The sequence below is a fragment of the Vespula pensylvanica genome, chromosome 3, assembly GCF_014466175.1.
Source record: "Vespula pensylvanica isolate Volc-1 chromosome 3, ASM1446617v1, whole genome shotgun sequence".
In the NCBI taxonomy this organism is placed as follows: Eukaryota; Metazoa; Arthropoda; class Insecta; order Hymenoptera; family Vespidae; genus Vespula; species Vespula pensylvanica.
Genome location: NC_057687.1, coordinates 9,864,289 through 9,891,761, shown reverse-complemented (window position 1 = coordinate 9,891,761; position 27,473 = coordinate 9,864,289). Strand labels below are relative to the sequence as shown.

The window sequence follows — 27,473 nt, the reverse complement described above, 5'->3', positions numbered from 1 at the left end:
TTTTTTTTTTGTCAACATGAAATACGTGAGAAATTCAATTACGACGGTTCGGTTGCGCTGTTTGTAATTAATTTTTTCTTTTCTTTTCTTTTCTTTTTTTCTCCTGGTATCACGATAGGAGAGAAAGAAAGAAAGAAAGAAAGAAAGAAAGAAAATTAATAAAAATTACTTGCCGAAACGAGCAATTCTAGATCGAAATTGCATTTATTTTCTCGAAACTGTTCCTCTCTCTCTCTCTCTCTCTTTTTCTCTCTCTCTCTCTTTTTATTTATCTTTCCGCAAATGTGATTTCGATAAAGCAACGCTGCTTTATCGTTTAACAATAAGCGGTAGTCTCGATGTATCGTTCTGGTACCCCATATACCCCGGTATCTCATACCCCCATATCGATATTCCATTTTTCTTGTATTTATTACCGAAGCCATTTTAAACATCCGGTAGGTAAAGGAAGTGAAATTTTCAAAACGCGTATCAGTGGCTATTGCGATATCCACACGTGGTATCCAAATATTTGCTGTTATATATTTATACGAGGGAGGTGGTGATACGGGGGTGGGGAGAAGGGGGAGGGAACGAGGAAGAGGAGAATAAAGGGCGAGAAGGGTGAGGTAGGCGAAGAGAAGAAGGAAGAGAAAGAGGAGGAGGAGGAGGAGGAGGAGGAGGTGGAGGGAAAAGAGGAGAGAATAAAGTATCGTTTGCTACGGAAGGCAGGGAAATTTATTCGTAACGAAAAAGAGAGTTAACTGCCTTCCCTGGCTTTGGTAGTTTCGTTTGAGATTCGTATAGGGGGAAAAAAAAAAGAAAGAAAAAAAAAACAGAAAGAAAAAAAATCAACGTGAAGAGAAAGAGAGAGAGAAAGAGAGAAATAGAGAGAGAGAGCATTGATAAATTATAGCTTAGAATATATAGCTTCGGTAAAATTGAAAAAAGAATTAATTGCGACTCGTTTATGTTAAATATGAATTTAACATATTGTATTGATAGGTGAATTATAATAAAATAAATATATTTATTACAGGTACAAAGTAGAGGTGGCCGGAAAGTCTCTGCCGGTATTGACGAATCTCGACAAGGGTCGTTACGGTGTTCTAATATTCGAGAACCTTAACAAGTACCTGCAAATGGACAAGTGGAATCGAGAACTATTGGACAAGTATTGCAGAGAATACTCAGTTGGAATCGTTGGTTTTGCTCCTCCTGGTGAGGAGAGTCTCGTTGGTGCCCAACTAAAGGGTTTTCCTCTGTTCATACATACGAATCTTCGGCTGAAGGTTAGTTTCTAGTGGTAGCTATATAATTTACTCCATCTTCTTCGAATTTATTTCGTGAGATAAGAGGGATAACATGCATTTCCCGAGAACACGAACGAACCACTCGACGACGACGACGTTATTGTGTTTTCGTCCATTCGAGAGAAACCTTTCTGTTCATCCTCCTCCGGTAGAAGATCGATAAAAAGCAACGGTCCGGTACGTCTCAAGGTCTATGACGAGAAGAGGATCAGAAAGAGGAAAAAAGAGTTAGAAAGAGAAAAAAGTTGTAGTTGTAATGGTAGTTATAGTAGTAGGAGAGTAGTAGTAGAAGAAGAGACGCGTAAAGATCACGCTACGGAGGCCGAACTCCGATCACAGAAAACTTTAAGTGGCAATCTCGTCGTGTCGTGACGAAACGACCGACTTTATTTCGTAGAAAACTTATGAGCCCGCACTGTGAACAAGGGCGAGCAAAAGAGAGAGAGAGAGATAGATAGATAGAGAGAGAGAGAGAGAGAGAGAGAGAGAGAGAGAACGAAAGAAATTCTCGTAAAGTAGAATAATAAAAGACGTTGTTCCCTTCCAACCCTACTCGCACCTCTTCTCTTCGCTACCGTACAACCACCAAAGCATAATACGTTCTCGCGGCAATAGGAAAAATAGCGTTAAGCGATTCGTGGGAAAAGAACGTTACTCCGACGAATAAATTTGCATGCATCCCATTGCGGCGACACCGGTAATAATCTCGAAGCGATCCACTTTACCGTTCCCTTTTACAAATTGATATCGCTATTACAACGAACAAAGGAAAAAATTTAAAAGGAAGAGAAAACAAGAGAAAGAAAAAAAGGGGAAAACCTTTTTCTCCTTATCTTCTTTTCCTTCTACTTCTTTTTCCTTTTCTTCTTCTTCTTTTTTTGTTTCATACATTTTTCAAGTGTCGATGCGATAAAAGAAAGAACTTGTTTATTGTTTGATAAGGGAAAAAAAGGAAAGAAAAAAATGTGAAGAATCATACCTAAAGAAATAGAGAAAAGATTAATAAAATAAAAAATAAAATAGTCACTCAAATGAAATAAAGAAAAAAAGTAGAAGAAGCTATGTTGTCGAGGGAACACAACGAGACGTGGCCGTGCGCGATTAAACGAAAAACATAGTAATTAATTACGCGTAGAGCTATGTGTATATCTACATAGCATTTACGTATGTATTATTACGTTCCGCTTTAATTCGCATCACTGTGCTCAAAAATATAATAAACGCTCTAGATACCTGCATTCAGTTTTTCTCATTATGAATTTTTCTTCCTCTTTCTCTCTCTTCTTCTCCCTTCCTCTCTCTTTCTCACTTGGCATTCACGCGACTCTCGTAATACCTACCTAAAATCGTAAACGTTATTGTATCACGGATTTATTCAGGCAACAAATTTTACACACAGTTTACTGCATTTTCCGCATATTTCCACATCCATCTCCGAGACTTATCTTACGCGTAACAAAGTTGTAATAAAATCTCATTGAACGGACGAAGAAAAACAGACGAATCAACGGACGGACAGATAAATACATAAAGAAAGAAAGAGAGAAAGAAAGAAAGAAAAAGAGACGTAGTCCATTTTCTCTGACAATGATACTCGACGATAGCTGTCAAGAATATCGTCGAGAAATGTTCGAGGAAACGACTCGCTTAGACTGTGAAACGAAACGAAATGAAATCAGTTTTTCACTCTAACGCAGGACGCCCAGTTGAACGCGGCATCTCCTATTCTACGATTAACCAGATCCGGAGAAACAGCCTGGGGACCACTTCCTGGCGGTGACTGGACCATTTTTCAGGCCAATCACAGTACGTACGAGCCGTTGGCCTGGGCACACAGGGACAGCCTCGACTATCCGACTAACAGAAGCCCTCTGGCCACTGTCATTCAGGTGAGAGGATCCTCTTATTGGACTTTCCTGTCACGTCTCCCGTTTTCTACCGTCCGACAGCTACCGAATTAATGCTCGTCGTTCTGCGTGTGCAAGCATTACCATTGATTTGTACGGAGCTTACGTGACTATCGAACTCTTTATTCGACTGTAATTAATCGCTCGTTAGATAGTCTCGAGTCGAGACGATCGAGAATCGACGTTTAATTTCCTCCCCTGCTTTCTTTTTCTTTCTCTTTCTCTCTCTTTCTTTCTATCTCTATCTCTATCTATCTCTTTCTCTCTCTGTCTGTCTCTCTCCTCCTCTCTTTCTATGTCTCTATGTCTCTGTTGTATCTGAGATTGCTCCTGCAATTTTTTATATATGAAATTTTCAACTACAAGAATCGAGACCGTGTCATCGAGAAAAATAAATTCTACGGAGTCATTAATAATGATGTCATTGACATCGTACAATCTCGCATCGTTTTCTTAATAGACTTATGTGTATTTGAAAATCTATTTCTAAGCCTAATTCGGTCAGAAATATACATATATATATATATATCCCTTATCGCTAAACCTCTCTTGGGATTTTATCCAGGGGACATGATAAATACGTTTCTCGTTTGGTCCAAGCATTCTGTTCTTTTCTTTTCTCTCTCTCTCTCTCTCTCTCTCTCTCTCTCTCTCTCTCTCTCTCTCTTTTCATCATTTCTTCTATACCTTTCGTATCAACGTCCATAGTACGAGACGAGTGTAATTCGTAACTTCCTTACTACTGAGAATGGCATGGCGACAACCTTGAGAACAGTGACGTTGAAAATCGAGAATATCGAGCCAACGTAATTTCAGAGAGACAAAGTAAGGAAATAAATAGAGAAAGAGAGAGAGAGAGAGAAAAAGAAAGAGAAAGAGAGACAGGCAGAAAGAGACAGAAAGGGTGTAGTTTGTTAGAAAGGTTCTCTTTGGTTAAGGGCAACCGTTATTCCACTAACTCGCAATTTTTACGTTCTAAACGTGAAAGAGGGTAGATACCGTAGAGGAAAACAAATGAGGAATTTTCATGGTAGGAGAAGAAGCGAGATCAAACACCCATACGAGCAAGCGTGTGGCATCGCGAGGGGAGGGCTCGAAACAATTCGTAAAGCTCTATTACTTGGCGTTTACGATCGCACAGGAATTTCGGATTACGAGATTCCTTCGAGCAACCGAGGGGGCTTTGGAATGAGCGAGAAAGGACCCGTTTTCCTTTTTCCGGGGGTGATGCGCGAGTTTCTACGACGCTCGAGGGATGTTCTTTGTACGTCGTGCTATGCAAAAATAGCTCTGGTGGTGATTTCATGGAACTCGGAGAAAAAACTTTGCGACACTGTGAATTATTTATCTCTTTCTCTGTCTCTCTCTCTCGTCTCTCTCTCTCTCTCTCTCTCTCTCTCTCTCTTTTTTCTTTTCTTTTTTCTTTCTTTCTATTCTTTTTTTTTTTTTGCTAGAAACTCGCTGAATATTAAAAATCAATCGGATTACGAAATCGAATTTATCGATAGATTCGTAGCTCGTAGTACTAAATCAATGCCGTAAATTTTATTGTACCTTTACATTCGAAGTCGATACAGATGGTGGTGTATAGAAAAGAAAAATCGTTGGATGGAAAAATTTATGATGAAATTATGCACGTTAGATAACTTTATGGTGGATGGTAATACGCGTTATACGATTTCAATATAGACAGTGAAATAAAACGTTACAAAGTGACATTTATTTCTATAGGTACATATATGTACATATATGTATGTATGTATTACGTATCTATATATATGTATGTATGTATGTAGAACGTCTGAACTATTCTATCACGTTCCATATACATACATACATACTTACATACATATATATAACTACGTACGTTCAGCACACACGTACATAGTCTCGATAGTCTCGTTTCTTTTGTCTAACATTTTCCTCTCTATTTCCATATATACTATTTCTAATATATATCTATATATATATATATATATATATATATATATATATATATATATATATATACGGATAACCTGGTGGCTATACACACATACGTACTCATATCGATCGCATGTGAAATCTCTCTCTTTCTCTCTCTCTCTCCACTTTGGCGGGGAGTTTGGCGGAACGAAGATAAACTTATTTCCGTATCCCCAGATGAATTTCTTCCTCCGTGAGAAAAGGAGGAAACGCGTCGTCGCGTTTGATAAGAGAGATCCGATGCCGAGAGGCTCGCTCGTGCTTCGCTAACTATGTGAACGTCAAATGTTAACATTGATTTATGGACGTCGTTGTGATTTCGGTGCCTCAGAGAATACGGTACGCGCTATTCGTTCCTATCTATCCGTAGTACCTATAGCGATTACGTGTATTACTTTTGCCAAAAGAGTATAAAGCTCGCGAGAAATAGAAAGAGAGAAGAAACAGAAGAAGAGAAAGCAGAATAAGAAGAAGAAGGTGAAGGAGGAAGTAGAATGGAAGGAAGGAAGCAAAGAAGGGAAAAGAATGGGTGAAGGAGGTGGTAAAGTTGATCAACGAACAAAATAAATTGGTGGGCTCGCAATGCCTGCAACTAAGCAAGCCACATGGCGTTGCTCATTAATCGAATGAACCAACGGCTGATTGGCTCCTGATTTAATTAACTGACTACCTGCGCGATCCTCTGCTCTCTTCGTTTCTCTTCTGCGAGTCACCCCTTTCGGTAATGGTGTTTATCAGTGAGATTATTATTGTTGTTTACTGCTAACAAGCTCGGTTCATAGCAAATTCCATAGAGCGAGAGAGAGAGAGAGGGAGGGAGGGAGGGAAATTACTCGTCGTACAACACAATTAACAGCTCGTGTCACTGCGATTAGGTCGATCTACTTTTCGGTATTGATATACGCCATTATTATTTTAACGAGTCTCCATTGAAACAGTCGTACGGAACTATGTGTCATCTTCGATTGATCATTTTTATTAACAAATTGGTCTTTTTTTTTCTTTCTCTTTTTTTAACGACAGGATCATGGGAGATACGACGGCATACAAAGGGTTCTATTCGGCGGTGGTCTGCGATTTTGGTTGCACAAATTGTTGCTCCTCGATTCGCTCTCGTATCTCTCTCACGGTCAGCTTAGTCTAAGCTTGAATCGTATGATACTCGTCGACGTCGACGACATATTCGTCGGTGAGAAAAGTACGAGACTTAAGAGGGACGACGTTATGGCTTTGCTCGCGACCCAACAAAGGATACAAGCTCTCGTTCCGGGGTTCAAATTCAACTTGGGGTTTTCCGGGAAGTATTTTCATCACGGGACAGCCGAGGAAAACTTGGGGGACGATATGCTCCTGGAGAACGTCGACAGGTAATTATACGTATAGTTATAAATTACTCCGAACTTTGTTGCGGTTGGTCTTTATCTAAGGTGTAAGACTGGCTTGCGTCTGCTGATGAACTTAAGTTAATCGAATTAATAATTACCTGTCGAGGTATCATCATCCCCTAAACCCTTCCTGCCGTTCTAATTATCCAAACCTTTTAGATTTACGTGGTTTTCCCACATGTGGAACCACCAACAACCCCATCTTTACGAGAATGTGACCCATCTACAATTGGACATGGCACTGAACAAACAATTCGCAAAGGACCACGGTATACCAACGGTAAGCGGCTACAGCGTAAGTCCACATCACTCAGGCGTTTATCCGGTCCACGAAGGCCTTTACGAGGCATGGAAAAGAGTTTGGAACATCAAGGTCACTAGTACGGAAGAATACCCGCATCTAAGACCGGCCCGTTTGAGACGTGGCTTCATTCATCGTAACATCATGGTAAGAAGAACTCTGTAAGGAGGTATAGCTATGGATATCGGTTGAAAGCGTCACTACGCGACGACGAAGACGACAGGATGGATATCTAGGTCTGGGCCAATGTAAACGAGCGCCTGACCTATTAAATTGTCGGATCGATATATCCTGTATTTTCTTGTGTCGCCTGTGACTTCGTAGTTTGCGTCGGACATCAGTTATTTATATAACTACTCGCGTTGCTCCAAAAAGAACTTAGAAACGAGAACGTTGCTTTAAGTTTCCTTTCACCGTTTCTTTCTTTTTTTTTCCTTTTTTTTTGTTTTCTTCGTTTATCCTTTGAATCTTACCTTCGATTATGGTCTTCTTTAAATAAGTAAAATCAAGGCTAATTAACGATCGTTAATGTTGATTATTGTTTCCCTTTTTTTTTTCTTTCTTTTTTTTTTTATTTTGTATCACGATGCAATTCGCTATATATTTATGTATCTCTTTTTCCTAGGTACTACCAAGGCAGACGTGCGGCCTTTTCACTCACACCATCTTTATAGAGAGGTACCCAGGCGGAAGGGATAAGTTGGACGAATCGATACAGGGCGGCGAACTCTTTCAAACGATCGTTTATAATCCTGTAAGCGAAGCGTAAACTCTCTCTCTCTCTCTCTCTCTCTCGTTCTCTCTTCTCGTACCCTTACCTCCTTCCCCTTCTCCTTTTCTTTCCCCTTACCCCAAGTAACTATAACTTTGAACGTAGATTAATCGTCCAGTCATTAATTGCGATCTTTCATTTTATTTTCTTATTTATTTATTTATTTATTTATTTATTTATTTATTTAATCATTCATTTATTTATTTCTTATTTTCATTTCTTTATCGTTCTTTCAGATAAATATTTTTATGACGCACATGTCCAATTACGGCAACGATCGTTTGGCCTTGTATACGTTCGAATCGGTCATCAAGTTCATACAATGTTGGACGAATTTGAGATTATCGAGTTCTCCGCCCCTCAAACTCGGCGAACATTATTTTCAACTTTATCCCGAGGAGGCTGATCCAGTATGGGGTGTAAGTGATTATAAAAGTTTTCTTTTATATCGTAATTGTTTGTAATAATCGTAAATTTGTAATAATCGATAATGACGATTGAAAATTTATTATTTATGTAAGAATTTATTCTTGTATTATTTGACGTTACAGAATCCGTGCGACGATCAAAGACATCAAAAGATTTGGTCGAGGAATAAAACGTGCGATCAATTGCCAAGGTTCTTAGTCATAGGCCCGCAAAAAACTGGCACAACGGCGCTCTACACATTTCTGTCCATCCATCCGGCCATAAGCAGTAATTTGCCGAGCCCAGACACGTTCGAGGAAATACAATTTTTCAATGGAAAAAATTATTACAAGGGTTTAGATTGGTTGGTTTTTAAATGATTTATTTATACAAAATATAATCGATTTATAAAATCTAATTCTCGTTGTCTCGACGAACTCAATTTAATTATCGTTTATAAAGTAAATTTTCTTGTCTTTCCTCATTCCCTTCTTTTCATCTCGTCGTCTTAAACAATTTGTTTGCAGGTATATGAGCTTCTTTCCGGCATCGAAAAACGAGAGTTCGAGATATCTTTTCGAAAAGTCAGCAACCTATTTCGACGGCGAATTGGTTCCAAGAAGAGCTCATGCTTTATTACCAAGAGCTAAACTCATTACTATATTACTCTCCCCAGCTAGAAGAGCTTACTCGTGGTATCAACACACCAGAGTACATGGTGATCCAGTAGCGAATAATTATTCCTTTCATTCGGTCATTACGGCCAGCGATACAGCCCCAAAACCATTAAGAGATCTTCGGAATAGGTAAATCGTATGAAATATTCAAATCGATTAAATATTGTATATTGAGGAAGAAGAAGAAAAAAAGTAGAAATAATCGAATACATAAAAACGTGTATAAAATTGTAGATGCCTCAATCCCGGCAAGTATGCGCAACATTTGGAAAGATGGTTATCGTTTTATCCACCACAGCAATTGCATATCATCGATGGTGAACAATTGCGACAAAATCCAGTTGAAACGTTGCACGAATTGCAAAGGTTTCTCAAAATCACTCCGGCATTTAATTATTCGTCGCATCTTAGGTACGATCCTAAAAAGGGATTCTTTTGTCAAGTTACCAACGAGGATCGTACGAAGTGTCTTGGGAAGAGCAAAGGACGTCAGTATCCACCTATGGAGGATAAATCCTATAAATTCTTGCAAGTCAGTTGCAATAATGTTTTTCTTCTAAAAAAAAATATATATATATATATATATATATATATATATAATATAACACAGCCATAATTCGTTTGAATCTATAATATTCTACTTTTATTGATCTTCTTTCTTTTTTTCTTTTTTTTTTTTCTTTTTCTTCTAGAGGTATTACTTGTCACACAACACCGCCCTTGTAAAATTATTAAAACGACTTGGATCCAGAACGATTCCGCAATGGCTTAAGGAAGATCTTACCGACACGGTGATGACCTAGCAAACGCCGATCACTTGAAACACAGCTATTTCTCGATTTCAAGCCTGGATTCTTGCTTCCGCTGTACACGAGATACGTCGTTTATTGGTGGAAGACTTGTAAATTATTTGTACATGTAAATATTTCGCTGGACTATATATCCTAATCGGGGAGAAGGACCATGACCAGTGGAGTGGCCTAAATCGGTGAAAGCCTGGAAAGCTAGTCACTAAGCGATTATACGGTTACGTTAACCGTAACTGTCGATCGTTGTTAAGCTAATAGTACTATTATTAACGTTATATTGTAATAATATAATTATTATTATCGTTGTTGCGTCATTAAAAGTCAGGAAGGCCAGACTCGGCCAACTCTAAAACCCGCAGACATAATCTGCGTTGATTTCATTGTTATCAGGATAACAATATCTTGATAATTCTTACTTCGTTTGGATCAGAAAGAAAATCTTATATCGAACTATCGACGTTCAGTCAACACCGATTATCTTTGGCCTTTAAAAGGAGCATACTTTTTTCAAAGAATGCCTCTATATTTTTCTATCGTCGCTTCATTTCTCGCGCAAGATTTTTGAATGAACGCGTTCGCTCTTCAGTGAAATGTTTTTTGAGGGAAGAACAAAAAAAAAAAAAAGAAAGGAAGAAAAGAGAAGATATAAATAAATAACTAAATAAAGAAAGAAATAAAAAATATCGTTGACGAACAACGAATGAAATTATTTTGTAAAAGGAAATATGCATTACGATTGAATTATAAAATATCGAAAATGATATACAAAATGAAATATCTGAACGGCATGAAATTATGTTCTTTCTGAACCAAACTTCGTATTTCGAAGAGTTCGTCAACTTAATTCTATCGAGGTATGATGATCTGTCCAAAACGCGTTACCGTGTTTAAAAAGATTTATCCTCGGTCGAACGAACGATCGATCGATCGATCGATCGATCGATCACACCAACGAACGAACGAACGAACAAACAAATAAATAAATATACTTCTCGAAATATACGTTTGTGGATCAAACGATCGATCGTTCGTTCTTACTGTCACATGAAAGATCGTCCAAGCGAATAACGCATACTTTTGGGCTCTCAGATTTTTTCCTTTCGGGCCCATCTACTTTCGGAGACACAGTGTATGTTAATTCTCGTTGTATAAGGATATTTGAAATCGATCATGATTCTTGTATATTTTGACAATACTATTCTTGGTACCGACGAAGAGGAAAGATCAATAAGAGGTGTATGATCGCGTCCGTTTGTACATTAATGTAATATTGTAATACACTATTTTGATGTCAACGCGTAGGTGTAACATATTAGATTTAACGAAAAAAAAAAAAAATGAAATAAAATAAAATAAAATATATTAGATCAATTATAGAAAGAGGCTTTTGGGATGAAAACTTGGAAACTACCGATAACGTAACGTCGTTGTAGTCGTTGCGTCGTCGTCTGTGCAAAATGAGATCCATCGTACTCGCTTGCAATAATCAATGAACACTTTAGAAATTCTGCTACATTTTCAACAAATACATTGTTTGAAAAAATACATATTCAAGGTTTGGACATTCGATCGTGTTTGTAAATGATATTTAAAATCAAAATGTGTAACGGATGTAAAAGAAAATGAAAGGAAACAAAAAAAAATTCTATATCGAGAGAATTGCTCTAATGTCATCCCATAGCAATATGTCCAATCTATTTGTCTGTCGTTTCTTTGATTCCGAAATTTTTTTTTTTTTTTTTTACGACAGCAATCAGTCGATAATAATGAAGAATTACTTGCTCGTTTTGGAAACGTACGATCAAACACCTACTACTTTGTACTTTCTCCGAAAAAAAAAAAGAAAACAAAAACAAAACAAGAAAAAAGAAAAAAAGAGTATTTGTGAAACAAGAAGGCTTCATTACTTATACGACTTTTTTTGCAATCGAGAATAGTGCTACTATATACACGATGTACATTGTATATAAATGTTTCTTTAATTTATTCATTGTATACCTTCGACCCATTACCCACCCACCTACCCACCCACTTTGTAATCATAAATACATTTCAATTTTAATGCAATTTGACGATGAAAGGATTTATATTGTTTACGTTTACCGAAATATTTGTATTACGTCATTGTTGTAGATCTTTTTTATAACATTGTTTAAAAAATGGAAAAAAGAAGAAATCAGTATAATGATATTATTAAGAAAATATCGATATAACAAAAATACATTCACATACACACACACACACACACACACACATATACAAATTTGATAAAAAGAAAATATTATCGAGAATCACGAGCCTAAAACAAGTAGAGGCTCCCGTCCAAAACGAGCAATCGAGCATCAAAAAACACAAAACAAAAAAAAATAAGAAAGAAAAACGAAACAATAAATAATGGATAAAAGTTCGGTATTCGTAATCTTTTAGTACAATGACGTCGTCAAACGAGTAATTTACTTTTTCTAATGCAATTCTAAGGCAATTCATTTGGCCATATTTATCTTTAGGTATTTTATCTGATTACGATCTTGTTACGTTTGTATAGTTTGTTTCCATTTTTATACTGCCGTTAAATTGTGCCATCTGGCGTTTTAACGAAAACCTTGTACAAAGTTTCTTGTTAATACGATAACAATAATAATGATACTACTACTACTACTACTATTACTACTATTAATAATAATAATAATATAATAATAATAATAATAATAATTATAATTATAATAATTATAATAATAATGATTATATTGATATAATAATTATTAGTATCAGCAATGGATTATTATTATACAAATGATCGATATGTTTTGTCGAATCGTGCCATTTTATCGTGTTGTATATAATAATTGTATTATCATATTGAAGTGATAACACATACACATATGCGCTCACACACATCCATACTCATACACACATACACATACACACGTTGGATTTTGTAGTTAATGTTATTCAAATTTCATTCGGCACGGCGGCCGTAACAGTTTTATGATTTATCGCCGCCTGACAATAATATGTGACAAAACCAAAACGGAAACATAAACCCCATGGAAATAATGATACCCATATTGCGAATTGTACAAACAAAATTAATAGTTTAGTGCTATTATTTCAATTCTATTATTTATTCGTTTTAATGAATTTCAATGAATTTATTATTCGAAATGATATATATTCTTTTTTTTTCTCCTTAACGAATGATAATTAATTTTTATAATTCATGACTTACGATTTCTGTGTATCGTATAAATCAGAATGATATATACATATATATATATATATATATATATATATATATATATATATATATATACGATATATATATATATATGTATGTATATATGTATGTATGTATGTATGTATGTATATGTATATGAATTTTTGTTGTTGTTTAAATGTCGATCAATATAGTAATAAAATATTACTAATTATTTTGATTTCGGAATTATTTTCAATTTTGTATCGTTTATCAAAAAAAAAAAAGAAAGATATAATGAAAAAGAAGAAAGCACTTTCGAAACGTTTCGCTTTAATAGACTGTTACGAATTGCGAAGAATCGCCGTTGTCATAGATTTACAAAAAAAAAAAATGCGTTTAGAATGATGTGTGTACGACACGTTAATAAAACCTTGGATTATTTAACTTATGATTAATCTATTGTAAAATATTGTAATAACTGTACGGTATAGTCAATAAGTTCTAATAAAATAATTATTTAAAATGGTGGTAAGAGAGGGAGAGAGAGAGAGAGAGAGAGGGAGAGAGAGAGAGAGAGAGAGAGAGAGAGAGAGAGAGAGAGAGAGAGAGAGAGAGAGAGAACATCGATCACATTTGAAGAATATAAAACAATTGAGATAACTTATATATTTTTGCTTTTGCTTCGTTTTAATTCGACAATATACCATAAAATGTCGGAAGAACATATTCATTTATTTTCTTTCACATTTCATAAATTACATATTATACGATCAGGTCCATAAGAAATTCTTTTCTCTGTAGAGACTCGTTGTATTCCATTTGTTTATCCAACTCCTCGCGCAAGTTCATGAATTTTTGAGTTCTCCGTAATTGATAATTATCATTGATATTAATATCATTATCATTACCATTATCATTGTCATTATCATTATCATTATCATTGTTCTCCTTAATGTCAACGTGACAATTTAAATACCGTTCCCTTTGAATTTCTTCATAGATATAAAAATTGTCTTTAGAATTTTGCAAATTCGTTTCGGAAAAATATTTTCTATTATTGAAATGATCCATATCGATCCTGTCGCCAACAGTAAATTGATTTTGTGAAGACGTCAAACCGTATCCCGGAAGTGTATATATATGTCTTAATTTGTGTATTCTTCCTCCTGTGATAATCGCAACGAATAATTTTAATCTAAATAAATTTAATGTTTTATTTGTTAATTACTTACTCGACGATGCAGACCTGATGATTGCAAAGGGTCAGACAATTTTTCGTTTTTCACAACGGACAGCTTGCCGTTCAAATAATTTTCTTTTATAAATTGACCCTCCTCCAATCGTAATAATTCATTTCTGGGTTGTCTATTTTCGCCAGAAAATTCCAAGGAAAATACATTTTCGTTATTTGTTATAGATTCTTCGTTTTTATTATACCCAATATTTCTATCGGATAAATCTTTTTTCATTTCAAGAGTAATCGTAGTAGCAGATTCGTTTATTTTGAAAATTTCCGAATTGTGTTTGGCAAGACCGCAAGCGTTTAAAATTAGAAATAATGGTGTTAAAGCGATGGTCACTAATACCAACAAAGCAATTAAAGAAATTAATTGCCAGGAAAAATTTAATAAGACAGTCCGTATATTTGAATCTTTATCTAATATACAGACTGGTGCCAAGACGGTTGCCACTAATCCGCAAACCAAATGAGTTGCTATGACATTGCAATGATTTTCCAAATCGTTATGAAAGATAAATCTAGATGTTAGGTAAATAATAGTTCCTCCTGAACAACCTAATCCAATGGACATCAAAGAAGAATATTCGTTCGAGGCGGCCGAGATCATAATCGGCCCGGCAACTAAACCTTGGGCACATCTTATAGTCGTCAAATGATCGATAGATCGTTGAAATGTGATATGTATGATTATGACAAAGAATGAACAAGAACATGCTGCTAATAAATTATTACTAATGATGTTTATCGTCTTTGATATATTATCTTCCCTCGGTGACGAAGAAAAACTCTGAAATGAATAAATTTATATTGAAAATAAACTATAATATAAACAAAATATATACACACATATATATATATATATATATAAATATGTAAAATAAAGAAAATGATATATTACCAGCAGGCCGACGAAGATCAAGAATAATCCCAAATAATTGATAACCGAAAGAAACGAACTAAAATAATTCATTCGATCGATATTGTTAGCCTTTAGAGTTCTCCTTTTTTTCGATAATATCAAATGAGCTATTAAACCAGACAGTCCTCCGACAACGTGTACGATTCCTGATCCAGCGTGATCGCGATAAACGACATTGACGTCATTCAATCTACCTTTTGATATCCATCCTTCTGGCATCCAAGTCCAACGTATTAAGAGTGGCTGAACTATGCCAGCCAAAAGTACGTTTACCAGGAAATGAGATATAAGGTGACTATTTTCGATCATGCTAGTTGTACAAATAGCCGACGCGATCATTACGACTTGCCAACCGATCAGGAATCCTTCCTTCTTTATCGTAGAATCCTCGTAAGGATAATGATCGCCGTAGATAAAGCTGTACGCGTCACCATCGAAGATCAAAAGAAAACCGATCGTAAAATAAGCTACTGTGGTAGAGCAGATATCTAGGATATTTTTAAAAAGGATAAAATTCAGGTTGCCCTTTGGCACAGCGCCGATTTGCAAAAGGACAAATCCAATTCGCGATAGGATCGTCAAGAGAATTCGATTCGCATAGTTCGATAAACATACATATGAATAAAATCCATTGATTTTTGGTAATAAAGGATCGATAAAGGTTTCGTTGAAAAGGTTAAGATCGTTCGGATACATGATGTAATCTTGCTTTTTTATTAACTCGATCGTCGGTACTATCGATACTGCGTTATTTCAAATTGTAATGTAAAAGAAAAAAAAAAAAAAAAGGAGAAGCGAAACAAAATAGAACAAACAAAAAAAATCAAAAACAAAAGCGATGTAGAATCGTTTTGAACGAAACAAAAATGTATGTACGCATTGACAGATATTACGAGTGTTATTCGATAAATGTGCTAAACAGTTATCTGTAATATTAACTTATGATAATAATTAACGCAACCATTTTGGTATTTTATTATACAACAACAAAAAAAAAAGATAAAAAAACGAAAAGAATTGTCCCATAAAATTTCTAAATATATTTTTCTTACGAAACTAAAAAAAGTTGAAAAAATATTCAAACATTATTTCCTTCAAACGTTCCTTCTCCAAAAAAAGAAAGAAAGAAAGAAAGAAAGAAAGAAAGAAAGAAAGAAAAAAACAAAGAGAGATTAAATCGTATTGCCGCGAAACATGCGCGATAAGATTTACGATCAAACGCGCGTCGATCGTGCAATTTTCTTTAATAACCACAACTCGATATATGAAACATTCAAATTCCCGCGTAAATTCGTTTAGACGATTTATATACTCGCGCGGTTTATACGTATATTTATAATAGTCGTTCAAAGTATGGAAGCGCGCGACCGATTCGTGTATCTTCGGTAAACGATGAAACGTGATTGGTCGAATAGTAGTACAGTGGAGACACACCGGGCGAGCCGGCGCGGAAGGGCACGAAGGATGCCGGCCGTGACCGATGACGATTAGTCTGTTCTTCGTCGTCGTGCGTCGTCGATCGTTCGTGTTCGGTCGCGCGTTATTCGTGTGTTTGTGAGAGAGAGAGAGAGAGAGAGGGAGAGAGAGAAAGAAAGAAAAAGAAAGAGAGAGAGAGAGAGAGATAGTAGTCACCCGCCAACAAATAAGGGAAAGGTACTACTTAATCGCATTAGTGGTCCTTTCCCTACAAGTATTTTCTATCTCGATCGTCAATTTTCTATTTTATATTGACGAAGAGGAGATATCGAACGGAAAAAGAGGAAAAAAGAAGAAAGAAAAATAAGAGAAGGAGAGAAGAAAAGGTCATCGTTTTTAGAGAAACTGAAATGGCATCAGCGGTCTCCTGTCGCGTAATGTTCCTAGCGAGATGGTGCGACGTTTCGACACGCGTATTCACGGTCTCATCTACGGCTTTAATTACATCACGTCATTTTCGACACGTAAGTACAAAGTTTCTCTCATTATTGCCCATTGTAATTTTTCGAAAAATGTTCTAACTCGTTCGAAGCAAGCCGGTTTGATATAAACTGAAAACCGATCTCTCACGAATGTACACGACTCGAAAGATCCGCCGTACGTCGTGTACATACGCATACACATACGTATGTACATATATATATATATATACACATACATATTATATATATTAGAGTGAGGGAGAGAAAGGATACGGAAAAAGCGTGGATCCAACAAAGACGACGATAGTTCGATGCAGCGACGACTACATTACGCTCTCTCTCTATTTCTCTTTCTGTCTCTCTCTCTCTCTCTCTTTCTTTCTTTCTTTACTCCTCTTCTCTCTCTTTCTCTCTTTCTTTCTATTCCTCTCGTCTTTGCTTCAATGTTGCCTACTCCTCGACCATTTAAAACCGAACATAACCTTTTACGTATATACGTACGTATATAGGTACGATTTGTCGTATTGGATTTTTATTACTTCGAGATCGTTTTGATGAAAAAAAATAGAACGCTTCGAACGTAAAAATTAATACGATGTATTGAAATATTTATACTTTATTATATACATTTGATTTTGAGCGTCGAACGTTGGTATTCATTTTGTAAACAAATGAATCTTCCATACCTATGGAGTACTATTTATTTACATGTTTGTCTTTTCGATATAGGAACGCGCCATAGTAAACAACGAGTAAGGGTAATTTTAAGTAGTTATGATTTTTTTTAATTATTATTATATAACATTTGAATTTCATATATATATATATATATATATATATATATATACTTGTATGATGTATATATTTGTTTATATATACATATATGTATAATGTATATATACTTATATACATATATATACATGTATAATGTATATATATCTTCTATATATACATATATATATACATATATATATACATATATATATATATATTCTCTAGAATCATGATGACTTTGTTAGTTCTAACATATTGACGAGTGGAAACCATTAACGTGCTCATAGTTTCGTCGTTTGATATCTTTTTCTTTTCATTTCGTTTCTTTTTTTTTCTTCTCTCTTTCTCTTTCTTTCATTATCTCTCTCTCTCTCTCTCTCTTTCTCTTTTCTATGTTTTTCTCTGTTGGAATTCCAAGCTCATAAAGCATGTACAGTCGTTTCGAACACGAGGAGTATGCAATAGAAGAAATATTTTCTTTTCTTGAAAGGAAAAACTAAAAGAAGAAGTCGTTTAATTAACGAAATCCCGAGCGAATAACAAAACGGAGTACATTTTCTCCAAACGTTTTTATTTCTCTACGAATAAATTCTAATTGGAAATCTGCTTTAAGAGATATTAATCTTTTCTTTTTCTTTTTTTCATATCTTTTATCTCTTACTTTTCATTTTTTATTTTTATTCTCTCTATAACTTTTGTTTTGTTTTGTCTTTTTTTTTTTTTCGTTACGGTATAAAAGAAAGAACGAAGAAATTATATGAGTTTCATGTAATAATAATATCGTGCTAAATGATAAAGCGATAAGATTTAAAGATCGTGTTTTCTATTTTTCTCTTTTCTCTCTCTCTCTCTCTCTCTCGCTCTCTCTGTGTATCTATCTCATCGTATTTTCGATAAAAATGTATTCGTTGTTGTCACAGCATCTTAAAAAGAATAGAAATCATTTATCACGTAGATAAATATCCACCGCAGAAGAATATATATATATAATAATATATCCGTCATTCTCATTTCATATTATTTTCTTTTAGACTTTTCAAATATAGGTTGAATCAAAAAGTTGCTAAGTGTTTCGTAAAACAAACTATTCCTTTTCTAGATTCTTTAGCTAATTTTTTTCTTTTTTTTTTTTTTTATAATTAAATTGTAATAACTATAAGCCTGAGAACTTTTTTTTTTCATGATTTAGAAAGAAGAAAATTAATCTAAAATTTTTCGAGAAACTGCAGCTCATTGATTTTTCGAAAGAGGTCACTCAAAAAAAAAAAAGAAAAAAAAAAAAGAGAAAAAGAAAATACCAGTCGAAGTTAGAACCGTTCTTTCTCTCTTTTTTTTTCTCTCCCCAAAGAGTCAAAGTTTCTACGTACGTTTGATTTTTCCAAGTACAACAAAAGTCTGGCTAAATTAATTGAAAAGTCGTGGGGTAGTTTACAATGAAAATTATAGGGAAATCCTAATGGAATTCATGTTCATAAAGGAAATAACATTGTATATTCGTATATTCGTGTTATCTAAGGTAATAATACTCGTGGTATAATCCATTTATCAGCACTTCAAAATGGATGGGAATATGTCCTTATCGTATCGTCGTAATTTCGAGCAATAATGATAAATTTATCAATATTAGGATAATAATTCGAATAGGAATCTTAAATAGACTATTTAATTTATAACATTGTTAATGATACAAAGAATAAAGAGATAGATCGTGTATGTATGTAGACGCGAGAGAGAAAGAGAAAGAAAAAGAAAGCAAATATTATTTTTCATTTATTTTCCATGAACGACATAAAAGCGATCCATTTACGAGATATCTCGAACGTGTTAGTTTCCTATTAGATTATATTCTCATTACGCGTCACTAGTAATTCCCATAGAGACTAATAATTGCTATAGCCTAGTGATGACAGAGGACGTTTCAATGATGACCTCGCGCGAGAGGGACGCAAAGGTCATTTATTGAAAAAATAAAAATAGATGATTAGAAAAAAAAAGAAAGAAGAAGAAGACGACGACGACGAAGAAGAAAAAAAAGAAATCTTGTCATCAAAGTTCATTGAATCTTATCGTCGTCGTTTATTCTAGGTAATTAGATAATGCACGCACGTATTTAATAGAACGTGTTGAAAATCACGTTCACGTTTTGAGATTACGTGAAAACGTAATGTGAAACTGTGTATGTAACGAACGTAACAAGATTATTGACCTGCGAAAGCTCGTGACATTATCGAATTGGAGAAGTACTGTTGAACGATGTTAACATGGTTCATCGCACGCAATTCATTTTCTAAGTAATTGGGACGTTTCGTGTATAAAAGCGAAAATTTTTGAATAACATCATGACCATATTGTTTGGTATAATTGAGTATATGTAGTTTCGATAAAATATGATACGATAAAAATGATCAATCGGTGTGGCTACGTATAATACGTATATCGTATATTTGCATATTTCATCCATTTAATTTAACGATCGATTTGAATTTCAAATTGGAGCGAACACACGCGTTACACGCCAATACATTATTATTATTTTTTTCATTTTGCTGATTGAAATCATTTAGAAATAAAAATTGTATCTGTCTAATAATCCGTTTTAGTTTACGTATTAAATTTGTATTAAATCGAATCTTAACGAAGAAAAAGAAGATTTAGATCGTGATATTAGAATAATGTTAATCGTAATTAAGATTTCTTTACAAAGGTTTAAGTATAATATCTTTAAGTAGATATAATTTGTAGGTATAATTTATTTTCGATATAAATCGTATAATATAATTTGTTCGAATAATTTGTGATTGGATACTTGAGATGACTCCGTTTAAATGTCAAGAGAGATAAATCGGTCTTCGTGCTCGTCTCACTCGCGACATTTATAAATATTCGGATGTTCCCGGATCGACGAGCTGAAAATATTTCGTTATTCTCAATCTGGCATGTCCTCGTCCTCTGAATTTTCACTGGCATCTCGAGAAAGTTTTCGAGCTGCTAGTTGCTATATATATATATATATATATATATATATATATATATATATATATCTTTTATATATAAGAAGCGTATATCCGTCGAAGGATGACATTTCCGGAAAAATTTTTTTTTTATGTCACTTCCAACGTCGACAATCCCCTTCAAGATGGGGCTCGTTCAGAAAATTTTATACTCGAACGAATAATGGAAAGAAAAAGAAAAAGTGTTATAAGCAGAAATACTCTTGGTGTATGTAGGTAGATTTATTACTCCATTAGGCATATAGCTATATATATATATAATTTTTTTTTAGACCATGTAGAAAGTACATTTTAATATTTCACCGTGAAATAAATGATCAGACAATAAAACTAGGACAGATTTCCTTTTTTTTTTTAATTTTTTTTTCTTTTTTATTTTATCATTAGATACTTTCTTTCTCATAAAATAATATTAGCAGACTTACAAACTAGTAGAAAATACGAATTACACTTAGAATATTTATATATTTTTCCGAATAAATCAGGCGATTAAATTTTATTGATACAAGGAATTTATAAACGCGTTTATATATTTTTATTGTTGTTAATATATTTCATTTCGTTATAAAATATATTACTAAAATATATCGTTAATGCTCTGTTAAATACTTGACGAAGCAGATTATTAGTTTCCTAGTATGCACTTTGTGTAATAATAGTAATAGTAATAATAGAAGCTTTAGTTGGCTTTACTTCATGTGTATTAAATGTTCAAAGCAATTCTAAGATCTTTCTCTCTCTCTCTCTCTCTCTTTCTCTGTTTCTCTCTCTCTCTCTCTCTCTCTCTCTCGTTTTTTTTTCTTTTCAAAAGGTTGAATGCCAGAATCACAATTAAGGAAGATGCAATTGCATTGAAGAAACATTTCCTTTAATCATTTACAACGCTATGTCGACGAATTAAAGAACAAGAAAAAAAAAATAAAAATAAAAATAAATTTTTAATGAAAATTCAAGCCAAAGTAAATTTTTGAACAATGAGAAAGGAAGAAGTCTCATGCGTGCACTTATTCTTATTAATTATACGCACAGTTACGATCAATTAGAATACTTCACGAAATTATCTGATCCCATTTAAAACGGCAGCGCGATAGGTAATTGGATCTAACAAAAGAGCAGAATTAATCTCGTTAGTGTCATTAGTAGCAACATTATACATAATTAATTGCAATGTTTCATAATACAATAGATATGTATATAAAAAGTATTACAGAAAGTTCATTAGAGTCGATTTAATTTTAAATAGGGAAACCTTTTAAATGTAATAAATTTATTTTCGTTTGTATAAATTTGTAGGGTCATTAGGAGCAACATTCTATGTAGTTGAACTAAGTGTTTTTTAATGCACATAAAGTGTACATACGTAGTTACATGAAAAATTTTTTACGGAATTTTCGTCGAGTTTATTTCATTTTAAAAAACATTTTTCAAAGATAAATTTGTTTCTGTTTATAAAACTTCACATACGTGTGTGTATTTTATGCATATACATATGAACATATATGTTTATGTATTTTATGTACTTTTTTACTAATTTTGAAATATATGTGTACCTGCATATATATATATATATAAATAAAAAATTTATATATATATATAAATATATATATTTATGTTAACATTGATATATTTTGAAGAATCGGAAACTATAAAAAATATTTCAAAGAGAGCAACATCCTTGAGTTTAGTTCGAGCGTATTACAAGGGAACTCAACTCGAGCGAATACATAATTTCAAGTTTCATTTTGACGAGATAACGTTAAATCCACGTCATGCGAGACGTCAGTGATTCATTAGATGCAACAGTGCGGTTGATCGAGAGTAAAGATCCGCATTGCGTCTATCCATAAGAGAAACTTATCTCGGTTACCACATCAATGAAAATTCAAAGCATTATACGAAGTATGTATTAGATGCAATCTCTTTATATAATTATATCTAAAAAAGAAAGAAAAGAAAAAGAAATAGATAATCGAAGATATTTCTTTTCTAACATCATGACACACGAATGTCTCACGTATCAGAAATGTAATAAGAATGTTGTCAGTGAGCGAGGAGAATAAGTTATTCGAAGTTCTTCGAACGTTATCTTTCGTTTCGTATTTGTAAATCGTAACGTAGAGAATGACGCATTAGTCCATTCATCGAGATGCTTCTACGAAGTCAATGACATTGAAGATGATTTTATAAATAGATCCTCGTCTTCGATAATCTTTATCAATGATTTTTCTACTATTTGTTATTTTATAAGAAAGTAATTAACATAATATTTCTACATACTCGTAGAATAGCAAATCATATTTAACATAGAATATTATTATAGTCGTGTAATCGTAAAAAAAAAAGAAAACAAAAGAAAGACAAAAGGAATAAATAAACAATGAAAAAAAAAAAAAAAAGAAAAATATTTAGAAACGCTTTAAGTATACGTAAGAAAAATATTATTAAGTTTTAAAAGTACGAAAAGTAGATATTCAACGTGCTTGAAAATTCGAGATGCATGAGTAATGAGTTGAGCGTAACCCAGTGTCCTAATTACCTCTTTTAATTGGAGCAACGAGGCCTTTTACCAGTTTACTGAAACCATTAAGACGAGTTTTGCCAACGTTGTATTTTTTCTTTTCTTTTTCTTTTCTATGGTTTTCATTTGATTTTTATCTTTTTTCTTTTCTCTTTCATTTATTTATTTATTTATTTATTTATTTATTTATTTATTTATTTTGTATTAGATATCAATATGATAATCACCTGTTTAAAATTCATCGATGCTTTCACTATCACACTGCGTTGATACTTTCTCTCGAATATAATTCGTATGTACAGTTATAGAAAACAAAATACTTTTGAAGACCTTGTTACGTCCTGTTTTAACCGATAAGAAAGTACATTTCAAAATCATATCATAATAATCGATTCCATATAAGGTTAGTGAGGAAATAACACGTCCTTATAATAAAGTCGAGAAATGTGTTTCGAGGATAGAAAAGTATGTGAGAAAAAGAGAAAGAAAGAACGAGAGAAAGAGAGAAAGAATGAAAGAGTGAAAGGGTGATAGAAGAAGAGGAAAACAAAAGAGAACAAGAAAATTCACATTTATGAGAAGGAAGAAATTATGAAACGTCTTGTTTCTGCCACGGAACTTAAATTTCCTTGATTCTGAGAGAATTTGTTAGGTTATTTTATAATCCTCAGGAAATTCTAAATGGAATCCTTGAAACCAACCCATCGGATGTCATGGATTTCGTTCTTCTATTTGAGTTAAGTAAAACGTCTAGGAAGAAGATGCTACTAGATAAGAACGAAGTCGATTTTCTAGTAAGAAGTTTCGTAGAAACTTTCCATGTTCCAAATTATTACAATGGATTGTGTGTAAAAGAAAAAAAAAAAGAAAAAAGATAAAAGTAAAAATGTAGGATAAAAAAAAAAGGAAAAAAAAAAGAAAGATAGATCGTTAAATTTTAATCTTATCGTCGAGACCGGCGATGTTTCGGGAAATGTGAAGATTTCTATTTTTATATTAATTCAACGAATATAGTTTTTTATTTACGAATGAATTTAGTTTCTATTATCTAGTTTCCTATTATAGGTAACGTTTGTAGTGTAAGGTTGACCCGAAAATTTAATATCTCCGTACGTCCCTAAAATTTCTAGTTTTCTTAGTTATTATTGTCATAGTCGTCATCCATTCTCGAGTTTGTATCTTGAACTTATATTAAAGGGGAAGAGAGAAAGACGAAAAGAGAAAGAGAGAGAGAGAGAGAGAGAGAGAGAGAGATAGAGATAGTAGATTCATATGGAATACCGTACTTACTTTGGCGGAAAGTAGAACGCGCATTACTGTCATGTTCGATATAGTTAGAAGAAAATGCGCGTATATCGTTGAAAATTTCACGCCAAGTTTTACAACGAACGGTAAAATAATTTTCTAAATAATTGGACCCATTCGTTATTGTTCGTTTTATTTTTATAAAAAAGTGATAATAATTAAAAGATCGTCGAAATTTTTTAACATTTCAAGTCGCACGAAAGACTGCAAAAAAAAAAAAAAACAAAGAAGAAAAAAATAGAAAAGAAATAGAGACTCGTGAAGAATCCTTGGAAAAAATTACAACGATATAAAATCTCGTAGTTAGATCTCCGAATTTTGCGAACATTTTAATAACTTCTTGCAAAAGAACGAAAACGACTTCTGAGTTTTAAATATAGTAACAAGGTGGTCACATTTTAAAGTTCGGAAGGAGTATTTGTATTTGTATCGGTGAAATAATGAAAGTCTGTTTGTAAGTCGTATGGTTCTTGGTTTTATTAGAAAAGTTGGCAAACCAGGACTTTGTAAGTTTTTACATTTGAAATTGATTCGTAACATTTATTGATTAAAAACTCGTATAAAATGGAACTCTACTTAAATATATATGTACATATTTGTCTTACTTTATTCTTTAGTATTATTATCTTTGTCTTTTTTTTTTTTCAATAATTATATTCATTATAAATTAGAATTAGATTAGAATTTATAGAGTAATATTTCTCTAATTCGTCTGCAAAATCAGTGAGCTTAGAAACATATAGCTTATCTTTCTCCAACGTTATCAAGTTACGTCATTATGTTATCCTACAATGTAAATATACCCTTAAGCGAAGCATTAACTTTGTCCAGCATTCTCTACGTGTTTATATATATATATATATAAAATATGCGTTTGATGTAATAATTTTGATAAATATTGTTGAATCGTTATTGACGAAAACAAGAAAAACTGAAAGTCGAAGAATATTTGTTAAACGTTATATTTATTAAATAGATATTTATTAAACAAAATAAAAAAAAGACAATAAGAAAAAAGAGGCGAAAAGACAGAGACAATCAATACTCGGTAGAATTTATTGAAAACTTTCATATATAAATTAATATATAAAGAAAAAACCTTATCGCACTTAAAAAAAATATTCACGTACATTTAACGAGAACTAATAATTTTTTAACTAATTTTTATCTGAACATTAACAATTTTTTAACTAAACACTAATTTTTTCTTTCGCAAATATTGATTATCTTCGTATTTTTTTTTCTTTTTTCTTCTTTTTTTCATTGGTCACGGACGAACAAAGAAGATTGAGAAATTGTCGAAATTCTTTATTTGTAATCTAGTACATAGAGGAATAAGTTCACGGATGGAATTCACGTTTAAACGGTATAGTTCGTGTTTCCGATAATTACTACAAGCAGGGGAAATATCTGAAAGCTGTTTAAACGTTAGCTCGTTGGTGAAAAGGACAGGCCCTACACGTATACACGTGTTAGGGCTGTTAGGAGGTTTATTCAAAGGGGTTCCAGACCGAGGACGCTGCGGCAGGCGCCATGGTCATCGATCTGTTCCACTGCAGCTTCCCTCTCTATACAACTACAGACCCCAGTTGTAGAAGGCACTCGATTCTTCCTCTTCGACAACGTTAAAAATTTTTCTCGAGAAATACGAAATAATCAAAAATTTAATTTACTAGATAACTCGTCACGCGTGGTCAATAAATATAATAACTTAAGAATAAATAATAAATTTAAGTAATAATTTAAATGATAATAAATTTAAGTAATAATTGAAGTGATAATAAATTTAAGTAATACAAATTTAAACAATAGATTAATAAATAATTAAATGATAAATTGAAAAATATAGTAATCGTTAAAATATTCAACGTGACGTCTCAACATGGCCCATTAATTTATCTAAATCTAAATTTCTTTATATAACTCGCCTTTCTTTCTGTCTGTGTTTTTTCCGTATATGTTATCTCACAATATTACAGACCTCGCAGTCGCAACCAGTATTATTCTTCCGGTTTTTAAAAAAGTCACGTTAGAAAACTTTCATGTAAAACTTATTCGCTGATACGAGTGCGACAACAGCAACAACATCGAATTTTACTTAATTGACATTATTAAGAAAATAACCGAAATTGGTGGTTTGTAAAATTGTCCACTTTTTCGTTCAGTCTCTCCGTACTTAGTTCTCCTTTCGTTACACGAGACTCTGTTGCTCATTAAAACGGTGGTAGGCGTTTCCGACGGATTGCGTGTTACGTTTAATCGATGCATTCAAGATCCGTTCTAAACGACACGCAAATTTATTTAACGTTGACTTTGAAAAGAAGGAAAGAGAGCAAAAAAAAAGAAGAAGAAGAAGGAGAGAAAATTACGTCGTAAGAAAATTGTTATTAAAATAATTAAAAGTTTTTAAGTTAGTTGGAGATTAAGAAAATAAAAAGCTGTGAGAAAAAAGAAAATAAAAGAAAGAGAAGGAAAGATCCTTCTTCGCTCGTTTGAATTAAAACATACGAAATTCAAAGTAAATTAAACGAACGGAAGAATTTTTGTTGGAAAGGATTTAAAGTTAGAAATTGGAGAGAAGAGGAGTGGGGATGGTGGTTGGAAGAGAATCATCAAGAAGGTGTAGAGAAAAAAAAAAAAGAAGAAAGAAAGAAAACCAAAAGGAAAAGAATCATTTGCTCGCGCGAATAGTACGAATTTAGAAACGTTTCTTGACAATGTGCCAACACCAACGCCCACGACAATGCCAATTGGGCTAGAACGAAATAAACAAAAAAAAAAAAAATGTTTCTAATCGTATCGCCCTAAGTATAGAGCAAACAACATAGAAAACATTTTCTACAAGCGTTGACGTTGTTGCTAACATAAAGAAAAAATTTATGGCGATGGATTCACCACCTCTGGCTCACTCGATAAATGTTCCATTTAATTCCTCGATCTTTTTAATCCTTTTATTAAATATGTATCTCTCAAAACGATTAAACAGTGCTCGTTAATTACAGCGTATCCGACCAGAAACGAACGATTACATAATGGAAATATTATTTTAATGGGTGCAACGTTTATTTTTTTCCCCGCTTCTCGTGCTCTTTT

General features: G+C 33.4%; 3 protein-coding genes across 4 annotated transcripts in view; 2 read left to right on the top strand and 1 right to left on the bottom strand.

The window, feature by feature from the left end:
- The window catches only part of LOC122627491 (bifunctional heparan sulfate N-deacetylase/N-sulfotransferase), an 82,200-nt gene extending 72,044 nt beyond the window's left edge, over positions 1-10,156 (top strand). The window contains exons 3-12 of the mRNA XM_043808613.1: positions 1,019-1,271; positions 2,990-3,181; positions 6,188-6,531; positions 6,709-6,997; positions 7,476-7,604; positions 7,859-8,041; positions 8,174-8,394; positions 8,558-8,836; positions 8,942-9,239; positions 9,400-10,156. Coding sequence (XP_043664548.1) covers positions 1,019-1,271; positions 2,990-3,181; positions 6,188-6,531; positions 6,709-6,997; positions 7,476-7,604; positions 7,859-8,041; positions 8,174-8,394; positions 8,558-8,836; positions 8,942-9,239; positions 9,400-9,510 — 2,299 coding nt within the window. The 3' untranslated portion in view covers positions 9,511-10,156. The remainder of the gene's footprint in view (positions 1-1,018; positions 1,272-2,989; positions 3,182-6,187; positions 6,532-6,708; positions 6,998-7,475; positions 7,605-7,858; positions 8,042-8,173; positions 8,395-8,557; positions 8,837-8,941; positions 9,240-9,399) is intronic.
- A 3,243-nt stretch (positions 10,157-13,399) lies between these two features.
- On the bottom strand, positions 13,400-15,608 carry LOC122627494 (putative ammonium transporter 1). The gene is made up of 3 exons (XM_043808617.1): positions 14,854-15,608; positions 13,948-14,742; positions 13,400-13,881 (listed from the first exon to the last, which is right to left on the bottom strand). The coding sequence occupies exons 1-3, from the start codon at positions 15,568-15,570 to the stop codon at positions 13,861-13,863; spliced, it is 1,533 nt and encodes a 510-aa protein (XP_043664552.1). The 5' UTR covers positions 15,571-15,608; the 3' UTR covers positions 13,400-13,860.
- A 767-nt stretch (positions 15,609-16,375) lies between these two features.
- The window catches only part of LOC122627495 (calcium uniporter protein, mitochondrial), a 47,753-nt gene continuing 36,655 nt past the window's right edge, over positions 16,376-27,473 (top strand). The window contains exon 1 of one of the 2 annotated variants that reach the window (XM_043808619.1): positions 16,376-16,814. In XM_043808619.1, the coding sequence (XP_043664554.1) occupies positions 16,701-16,814 (114 nt within the window). In that variant the 5' untranslated portion in view covers positions 16,376-16,700. The remainder of the gene's footprint in view (positions 16,815-27,473) is intronic. The other variant, XM_043808620.1, reaches the window with a different exon arrangement.

Bases quoted from the DNA above. Each gene is read 5' to 3' on its own strand.
- LOC122627494 (XM_043808617.1), bottom strand. From the start codon at position 15,570: ATGTATCCGAACGATCTTAACCTTTTCAACGAAACCTTTATCGATCCT. The intron at 14,743-14,853 runs GTAATATATCAT...TATTCATTTCAG, and splicing joins TGATCTTCGTCGGCCTGCTG to AGTTTTTCTTCGTCACCGAG. The intron at 13,882-13,947 runs GTAAGTAATTAA...CGATTATCACAG, and splicing joins CATCAGGTCTGCATCGTCGA to GAGGAAGAATACACAAATTA.